This window comes from Podarcis pityusensis (genome assembly GCF_964106645.2).
Source record: "Podarcis pityusensis genome assembly, chromosome: 3".
Lineage (NCBI taxonomy): Eukaryota > Metazoa > Chordata > Lepidosauria > Squamata > Lacertidae > Podarcis > Podarcis pityusensis.
Genome location: NC_138026.1, coordinates 4895249 through 4905613, shown reverse-complemented (window position 1 = coordinate 4905613; position 10365 = coordinate 4895249). Strand labels below are relative to the sequence as shown.

The window sequence follows — 10365 nt, the reverse complement described above, 5'->3', positions numbered from 1 at the left end:
CCCATTGAAACACTCACACATACTTCTCTTTTTAGCATAGTTTTTATTCATTTCCATCCTAAAACTGTTTAACATGATGGCAATAGGGTATATCTTTATATACATTAGAGCATATGAGATGCAGCAATGTGGCAAGGAAGAATACTAACTAAGTAGTGCATCCTCTCATTTCAAAAGGGCTGGAATAAATTTATACAATACAGTAATACCTCCGTGAATATCTGCCTCGTCTAGCATCTGCGGCAAACCTGGAAGTACTGGAATGGGTTACTTCTGGGTTTGCCGCTCGTGCATGCACAGAAGCGCTAAATTGCACTTCATGCATGCACAGAAGCGCAGATGCGGCGCTTTGCCCTGCTTCCTTTTTGGCTAGCAGCCGGGGCTCCGGAACAGATCCCGGTCACAAAACAAGGTCCGACTGTATCTGAAAGATTATTGTAAGCAATTAACATCACTAGCAGGGGTGTGTGAAGACTTGTAATGAGAAATTTTCTACCTTTCTATATTTAAATTTTGAATTATTTTGTAATGAGTGTAATTAGAATTGGAAAACGTACAAAATACAATGGTGTAAAGGTTAATTTTGAAAGCCATGAGGCGGGAGGGAAGGAAGTTGATAGGCTCTAAAGAGCCAGGGACGTAAAGTGGATTGTAATGATGTGAACGTATATTATTAAATGGGAAATAAAATTATATATATACAGAAACAAAGAAAGACTAAGAGGTGGTGGCCTTGGGGGGGGGGGGGAGAGACAAAATTCAAAGTTTTTTAGTGGATGTGGCTGGGTTTTCTTAAGAGAGATTCAAAGCGGACATTTTTTCTATTTCCTGGTGATCACATTGTGACTTACATTGACTCCAATGTGAAATTTGCTCCCTCTTCCCTCCCAGAGCAGTAGCTAGGCATAGAAGGTTTTGAGTTTTTCATCTTTTGGAGATGTAAATTTTGATTTTGAATTTGACACATTTCCCCCATTTTTATTTTTGATATAACCAGTCAGAATTCTGTTGATGAGGGAAGCCTTAAGCTACCCAGACTCTCAGAGAAAGTTCATTATAGTGGTATCTTGGTTTAAGAACGGCTTAGTTTATGAACAACTTAGATTAAGAACACGGCAAACCCAGAAGTAGGTGTTTTGGTTTGTGAGCTTTGCCTTGGAAGCAGGACATTTTCCACTTTCTGTTGAGTGTGTTCCCTTTGAAAATTGAGTCCCCCGCTGCTATGGGAAAGCACGCCTTGGTTTAAGAATGCTTTGGTTTAAGAACGGACTTCCGGAATGGATTAAGTTCATAAACCAAGGTACCACTGTACTATCTAGGAGTCCAAATACAGAGAAAAGATGGTTGTTTTATTCTAAGCCAGAAGCAGAAAATCACTGAACTAATTGACAGCATAGAGATGCCAGAAGCAAACCCAGTTGACGCATCTATTATGGCAGAGTTTTTAAAGAACCAGGAGGAAACAAAGCCATTGCCTAACATCAACAAATACAGTTCAGAATCCGAATACATTGGAGCCACAGAAGTTAACATACCCAACTTCCTCAACCATTCCTCATAAGGCTTGGTTTCCAGACCCTTTATTGTCTTGGTCACAATTCACTGCACATCCACCTGGGAATATGATGCTTCAAGATCTTTGAAGGTATATGTTAAAATGGCAATACATGAAACCAGCTTTGTTGGTTGATCTCTATGCCCCAAGTGTCATAAGAACTCGGGCCAGGTTTTAAGTAAGAGATGCTCCAATGCTAGTTTCATGGGATTCAGCAGTATGGCAGGTAAAGGGGAACACTTCATGTTTGTGACAAAGCACAGATCAATTCTACCTGTAGGCTACTCAACCCAAATACCCAAGTTGAACAGGGGTGTTTTAAAAAAGGCTTGCATTGCAAAAACAGGTAGGATAAGCATGTTAGAATTCCTGCTCCGTGATTGCAGTCATGGGATTGTTGTCTTTCACATGACAGTGTATGTTTTCACTCCACAAAGCGGGAAGTGACGGAGACAGGATGTTTGTGTTACTTTCTTTTGTGAAGTGGGACTATTGTCCTTTGCTCTTTCTCTTTGCTGTCTGATGCTAGAGAGAGAGGGAGCCATGTTGCAGTGCTCCGTGTGTGTTTATATGTAAATAAAGTAGATTAGCCAAAATGCTGAGTTGCTGAGGTCTGGTACGCAAGCTGTGAAGACTCTGTGGATCCCTAAGTGTGCCGATGTCTGTTGGCATCGGTCGCTGTAATGTTCAGGCTGAGGAAAGCTTTTGAAGCTCCCGAACGAACGACCAGGAGGGAAAGAATATGCCAGTCAGGCATGTGACTCTACCAGGGTCCTACTCGAGTGTAGGACGAGTTCCTGACAAAGCAATCCAGGAGCTTGTGAGTCTTAGAAACGTGGCAGAGCGCAGAGTTGGTAGGGCATGGGAGGTGTTGTAAGCCCAACAGCAGGAGTAAGGTCCAGGTCTTCTTGAGATGTTCCAGGGGGTGGCTGGAAGGCGAATCTCTGCAGCAGAGTTGTGAAGAAGAGGAAGAGCTCCATTTTGGCAAGAGTCTCACCTACACATGCTCTCCGACCTGTAACGAATCACAGGGGGCAGAGAAACCAGGTTTATCAGTTGCTTAAAAACATCCCAAATACAGTGGTACCTCGGTTTAAGAACAACCCTATTTACGAACGATTTGGAAGTAGTGTCCCGGTTTGCAAATGTTACCTCAGTCTAAGAACGGAATCTGAGCGGTGGAAAGGCACCAGTGGCAGGAGGCCTCATTAGTGAAAGCGCACCTCGGTTTAAGAACGGTTTCAGTTTAAGAATGGACTTCTGAAACGGATTAAGTTCATAAACTGAGGTACCACTGTAGTTTAAAGCAGATTAAATTGCAGCAATAAAATAACAGCTAATGGTATCCATCTTAAAAGAATTATGAACTCCAAATACGAGCCATCCTGCAATGCTGAAAAATGGGGGGAAGGGGAATCCTTTTCACCCTGAGGGCCACATTCCCTGGTGAGCAACATTGCAGGGGCCACACCCCAATGGTGGCCAGATCTGGTGGCAGAAATGGCCACAGCAACTGATGTGATCCTTACCTTTGCACAGTATTCTACATTCCAGGTATGTCAAAATCCCATTGACTAAGCACACACTATGCAGATACACACAAAAGCAAAAAAAAAAAAAAAAAAAAAAAAAAAAAGTTACCTGCAGAGAAAGGCATGAAAGCATCTCTCTTTATGAATTTTCCATCAGAATTAAGAAAATGCTCAGGATAGAATTTGTGTGGTTTCTCCCATTGAGATTCATCATGCAGCACAGAAGACAGCAACGGTATGATATGAGTCCCCTGCAAAAGCAAAGCGAGAGTTATTTTAAAATAAAGCATATGCCTCTAGTCCAATAAATATTGAGTGCTGTAGAAATGAGATTTGAATTCATATGAGAAATGTCTTTAGTTTGAAAAGCTTTAACATATAAGTCATGATCTCCCACCAGAAATGGTTTGTTTTCCAACCTTGTTCTCCTTCCCATTGATATCTGTTTAATGGGTTGAAGCTGATGCCCGACAGCTTCCGAAGGGTAGATTGCATGCTTGCAGTGCAATCCTATACAAGTCTGCTCAGATGTCACCCACACTGAAGTCAACGGGGCTTACTCCCAGGAAAGCCTTAAAATATATTGTAACTAGTAGGCAGCAGTTCAATGAAAAGGATCACCTTTGGAATGAAGTAGCCATTAAGGGTAACATCTGTAGTCGTGGCATGTGGCAGGTTGGTTGGGACAATATCAGCAAATCTCTGGATCTCATGGACCACGGCATCTGTATAAGGCATTTTTGTTCGGTGTTCAATCCTTGGCTGAGAAGATCCAACAACCTTTGCAATTTCTTCTTGGACCTTTACTGGAGGAAATTAAAAGAAAAGCATTAATTTTTCTACTGAGATTATCTCCTTGACCTTGATGTCTTAAGATATTAGTACTTGAAGCATAAAACTGCCATAAATTGGTTCTCCAATTCCCTAGGCTTGCAAATTTAATCTCTAGGCCAAGGTATTTGAAAACAGGACAAACAAACATTTTAGCCAATAACCTGATATACTGATGGAGAGAAATTCATCCAGGATGATTATTGAAATATCACTGCTGGGAATATCTTGAGGTGGTATCTTTTACATATAAAGGCAAGACAAATTTTGGAGAAAATATGGGGAAAAGTTATTTGGAGAAAGAGCATTTGGACAGAAAGCTGGACAGGAAGAGGAAGATTCAACAGAGGTGGAGGTGAAAGAGAAATAAATATGGAACAAGATGGCTTTGAAAATTCTAACTTGGAATGTAAATAGGCTAAATAAGAAGAGTAAAGGGGAAAAAATTGAACATGTTGTAAAGAAGTTAAACTTGGATAAATAAAACTTAAATAAAAGGTTGGGAAAGAACTTTGGATATTTCCGTTCCACCTTAAAAAGGGGACAGGCTGTTGTGAGTCACAGCCTACGTATTTCCTGCTCACAGGAAGTTTCTGTTTGTCTATTGCTTTCGTTTCTCTCTCTGTGCCTGAGACATCGAAGCAGGCAGTCATGTTTTTTTCTTTGTTCTGAACAACGCTAAATAAAGTTGTAAATATGCTCTCCTGCGTGCATCTTTCTTTGTGCGAACTCTGCTGATAGAGCGTGCACGAGCTCTGGAATGTGGAAAGCTATTTCCGAGTCTTCGTGTCGCTAATTGACTGATACTGTATCTACGGGAGATCGATGGGTGTCCAGAGGCAGCGGCTTGGGGACCATGATGGCTTTTGTCTCCCTGGCAGTATCCCAACACTTTGTACCTTCTGATATAACAAAAAAGAGAGGAGTTGTAATGTGTATAAAACCAGATTTGGACCCAAAACAATTATTCAAAGATGAACAAGGAAGAATATTGATAATGGGAAAATACACCAGATTTTCATTAGGGGCTAGAAGAAATATTATTTGAACATTTGAATGAAAAGGTGATTTTGATGGGTGATATGAATGGTGTAGCCTCCCTAGATTGGTACAGGAGTATAAGTATAAGAAAAAATGAAACAAAAGAAGGCAAGCTGAATGCCTTTTTTAGGATGACTGACAAATTAAGTTTAATTGACATTTGGAGAGAAAAACACCCACAGTACATTTTATTCGACTGCGAATCATTCTGCAAGCTGATAAAAACCCTGTATGGACTTCTAAAGATTTTTATACTACGGTAAAGAGGGTGGAAATTCTATCAAGAACATTATAAGACCACAACTCTAAAATAGTGGAATTAAGAACAGGGACAAGTTTCCCGATGAGATGGAGACTAAAGGAAAAATTAGTAAATTATAAAATTTATTAAATCAAGAAATATTAGAAAAGGGGGCAAAAAAAATTAAAGGATTATTTTGAAATTAATTTAAACCAAGAGATAGATTTAAAGGTGGTATGGGGTGTGAGTAAAGTGGTAATATAGGGGTGGTTTTTTTTTACATAGCAAAGCGCATACCAAACAAATATAAGAGAGCAGAAAAAACCAAGAAATTTTACCAGAAATAAAAGGGAAAGGGAAACAATAAATTTCCCTTGAAAAGAGATAGTGAAACAGGATGTCAAGATGTTGCAAATGCAATATTCAATGATAATAAACCAAGAAATAGAGTGGGAAAGTGTTTTAAATATTTAAAACAGAAACACTAAAAACAGAAACCTGTTGGAGACCAAAACACCACTATGACTTTCACCTTTGGAGAATTTAAAGTAAAATAATTGAAGGTTTTATCAGAGAAGTTAACAACATGGTTACAATGTCATCATTTGAATGAAGTATTTAAAAAGGATATGAAGCGGGGGGTTGGGAAACAAGCATCACAACTGGAAAGAGACCTATTAAACTGTAATGTTAAAGTGATATCTAAAATGTATAAGATGTTATTGGAATGGGAGACAAAGGATGAACAAGTGAAATCTTCAAGGATACACTGGCAATAGATATTGTTAATAATATACAGTGGTGCCTCGCAAGACGAAAAGAATCCGTTCCGCGAGTCTCTTCGTCTTGCGGGTTTTTTCGTCTTGCGAAGCAAGCCCATTAGCAGTTTAGCGGATTAGTGCTACAGGGCTTAGCAGGCTTAGTGGATCAGCTGATAAGCGGCTTAACAATAAGCTGATAAGCGGCTTAAGGATCAGCTGATAAGCGGCTTAACGATAAGCTGATAAGCGGCTTAACGATCAGCTGATAAGCGGCTTAGCATCAGCTGTTAAGCGGCTTAGCCATCAGCTGATAAGCGGTTTAGCGGCTTGGGAAAAAGGGAAAAAGGAAAAAAAACCTGCAGGAACTCGCAAGACATTTTCGTCTTGCGAAGCAAGCACATAGGAAATTCGTTTTGCGAAGCACCTCCAAAACGGAAAACCCTTTCGTCTAGCGGGTTTTCCGTCTTGCGAGGCATTCGTCTTGCGGGGCACCACTGTAAAAACGGATGTATGGGAAAGTTTATCAAAGGTGGATATAAAATTTGGAGCATTTTATAGTTTAAGATCAAAACTATATGAAAATGTTATATAGATGGTAAAGGTAAAGGGACCCCTGACCATTAGTTCCAGTCGGGGACGACTCTGGGGTTGTGGTGCTTATCTCGCTTTATTGGCCACGGGAGCCGGTGTACAGCTTCCAGGTCATGTGGCCAGCATGACTAAGCCGCTTCTGGCAAACCAGAGCAGCGCACGGAAACGCCGTTTACCTTCCCACCGGAGCGGTACCGATTTATCTACTTGCAATTTGACGTGCTTTCAAACTGCTAGGTTGGCAGGAGCAGGGACCGAACAACGGGAGTTTACCTCGTTGTGGGGATTTGAACCGCCGACTTTCTGATCGGCAAGCCCTAGGCTCTGTTGTTTAACCCACAGCACCACCCGTGTCCCATATAGATGGGACCTAACACCTAATAGATTGGCTAAAATGTATAAACCCAAACTGAATATGTGCTGGAAATGTAAAGACAAAGAAGGTAGACTTTTTCATATGTGGTGCTCTACTAATAAAGTTAAAGCTTACTGGGAAATGATATATAATGAACTGAAAAAGATGTTTAAGATGTTTAAAAAACCATTAGCTTTACTTTCGGGAATTTTGGAATCAGAACTACCTAAAAAGGAATGAAATGAATGGAAATGGTTTATAGAGTATTTACAAACAAACTGTAAACATACTAAGACATTGGGAGGATTAATGTAAAAACCTTCTGTTTCAATATACATATGGGATATATATGGAAATATATATCTAGATGAATATTTTGAGATAATTTGGAGTATTGCAGGAAGATGAAATGAAATGTAAAAACCACAGAAAGGGAGAAGGGAGTCCAAATTGAAATGTTAAATTTAGGATTGAATAATTGTTGTCACACACACACACACACACACACACACACACACACACACAGACTTTCTAATAGTTACATATAACTGGAATTAAGATATCTCAGATTAATGGTTGCCAAGCCAATGAAAAGCACTCACTCTGAATTTCAGGATATTTCATCATTAGTAACAGTCCCCAGCGCAGTGTGGTAGAAGTTGTCTCCGTGCCAGCACCAAATAAGTCGGCCACAACAGTTTTTAAGTTTTCGTTGTGGAAATATGCATTCGTCTTGTTCTTCTCCTCCTCCTGGGTTGCAAAGAGTATGAACTGGTTAAAACGAATGGAGTGAGAAAATTTCAAGTGCAAAGATACAGATGAAAACCTCACAGGACCCAATGACCCAAAGTATCATTGCACATCACCACAATCGCTAAGTAGTGAGAGATTCCAGGTCTTCCAGACTATGCCATCATGATAATATGGGGTTTATTTACACATGTATACAACCCGAGCCTAAGATGGAGGGGCTCAGCACCAAGACCCCAAAACATCTAGTTTCTCAATAGACACAGCTGTTGCTCTCCATCTACCAGCTAAGTGAGGAGGTTGGGGAGGCTTGGCAATCCAGCTCCTTCTTCTCTGATGCTAATCGTGGTGCTTAACTGCTCAGCCAGTGCTTAACCTGCAAGAGTATTATATGACTGCATACATGGAAGGCAGCATTTCTGGCGAACACTTGTGGAGATCTGAAATCAAGGTTAACATAAAGTGTTGTTTTCTGCTGACATATATGGTTCTCAGTTGAACATCTTTAATGTATTTACTCATAGTCTAAAAAGGAAAAATAACACTGAAATACCACATATGCATCTGGAAATGTTTCATTAAACTGAGATAGACAATGTGGTGCCCTCCATATTTTGGAGATTGCAACTCACTTCTGCCACACTTTCCAACAGGAAGAGTAACACCAATAGTTCTTAACCCGAGGTACTATTACTGGGTTAGCAGAGTCTGTAACCTGAGCGTCTGAAACCTGAAGCGTCTGTAACCCAAGGTACCACTGTATAGTTAAAGCTATCACCATTAGTGATGTATGGAAGTGAGAGCCGGAGCATAAAGAAGGCTGATGGCCGTAGAATTGATGCTTTTGATTTATGGTGATGGAGGAGACTCTTGAGAGTCCCATGGACTTCAAGAAGATCAAACCTATCCATTCTTAAGGAAATCAGCCCTGAGTGCTCACTAGAAGGACAGTTCGTGAAGCTGAGGTTCCAATACTTTGGCCACATCATGAGAAGACTCCCTGGAAAAGACCCTGATGCTGGGAAAGATGGAGGGCGCAAGGAGAAGGGGACGACAGAGGACGAGATGGTTGGACAGTGTTCTCGAAGCTACGAACATGAGTTTGACCAAACTGCGGGAGGCAGTGGAAGACAGGAGTGCCTGGCGTGCTCTGGTCCATGGGGTCACAGAGAGTCGGACACGACTAAACGACTAAACACCACCACCACCACCAACAACAACAAGCGCAGTGCATGGGCCAATGTTTTTTCCTTGCTCCGAGATGCCTCTCCACCCACAAAGTTTCCTATCTCCTCCAGTGTGAAGAACGCCTTCTTCTGAGCACATGAGGCATTTTCCCATCCCCCTTGTATCAAAAGGGAGTCAGGCAACTATTACCTCTCATAAGCCAATGGTCTATCTGCCATAATTCCACCCCTGAAAACTCATACACCCCAACTGTCATGTTTTCTTGATCAGGGATTTACCCCAGAAATGCTGTTGAGCACGCAACCTTTGCCCCTGCAGAGGCAACTTCTGTAAGACATTAACAATGGCTGACTATTGGGAAATGATAGGAAGTATGCCAGGTTGGTCCCTTCTGCAATAAGACTACTCCTTATGCATTCACTTGCAAATATGCCCTTAAAAAATGAATCGAAAATGTCAACGCTTATTCTGGGCCAACTTAAAAGACTCCATTACCTCTTGCTGTCGGATAAGAAATGAGTCAATAAAGCTCCTCTGGTCATTTTCATCCAGATCTCTGAGGTGTTTTATGAAGGTGGCATTTATGAAGGCAAAAAACTCATCTCTGTTTTGAATTATAGTCTTACGAGCCCCCAGAAGAAAACCAAGAGCAGGAAACATGTTATACAGCTGAAAGGATAAAAATGTGAAAAAAGAAAGAGATATTAGGAAAGCTCAGTATAGTTCTCTCAACTGCGTCTCTCAAAGCATGGTTGCCCAAATACCAACAAAACTCTTGAATGCCATTTGGAATGGGGTTAGGGCTACCTCAGGAAAGTGTAATTTATGTGCAACCCCGGGATAATAGGCTATGAAGGGTCTCCTCTGGAGGTCCACCTTCAGAGAGGGAGATCTGCCCTTGGAGGCCCCTTCTGAGCCATCATGGAACCAACTATCACTTGTTCTTCCTTGTCCTTGGAGTCCCGATGGCAGTGAGACAAGAAAGGGTGTGCGCAAAAGAGACTTTATTATAGTTATGGGATGACTGTGCCATGTGAGTTTTCTAAATATTTCGAATCACCACCTGGTTTCTCAAGATATCATTCTGTGTTTTGTAGTGAATCCTGAACAATATACAATAAACAGGTTGCCCTGCCCACTTTGCATACAATGTCATTACAATCAACTGTTTGTTTTATTGGAAAAGAATAGATTACCAGGACTGAAGAGCTTCCAACGAGCCGGGTATTTTCATTGACCAACTTCAGAAGCCTTATGTATGTGGAATCTTCATAATCAAATCGCTTGTCTAGTAGTATGGCCACTATAATATTGGCAACAGCTGCATTCATAATTGTGGTGGTCTCAAATGGGTTTCCTAGAAATAATTATGACAGTTAAGCAAAAATATTCTTTTTAAAATGTGGGATGTAAAACACACAGGAGTCGAGTACAACGTTCCTAGAATGGACATGCTAGTGGATGCTTTCTACTAGCCAGGAGAAAACTTCCTGTTTCCTCCTGAGCTGGGACAAACTTCC

At 41.0% G+C, this 10365-nt stretch overlaps 1 protein-coding gene across 1 annotated transcript in view; it reads right to left on the bottom strand.

Annotated features, from left to right (window-relative positions):
* Window positions 1–23: 23 nt before the first annotated feature.
* The window catches only part of LOC308473029 (uncharacterized protein), a 115082-nt gene continuing 104740 nt past the window's right edge, over window positions 24–10365 (bottom strand). Inside the window, exons 13-18 of the mRNA XM_080998278.1 lie at window positions 10042–10202; window positions 9341–9514; window positions 7510–7657; window positions 3709–3893; window positions 3197–3338; window positions 24–2570 (exon numbers count right to left, since the gene is read on the bottom strand). Coding sequence (XP_080854404.1) covers window positions 2383–2570; window positions 3197–3338; window positions 3709–3893; window positions 7510–7657; window positions 9341–9514; window positions 10042–10202 — 998 coding nt within the window. The 3' untranslated portion in view covers window positions 24–2382. The remainder of the gene's footprint in view (window positions 2571–3196; window positions 3339–3708; window positions 3894–7509; window positions 7658–9340; window positions 9515–10041; window positions 10203–10365) is intronic.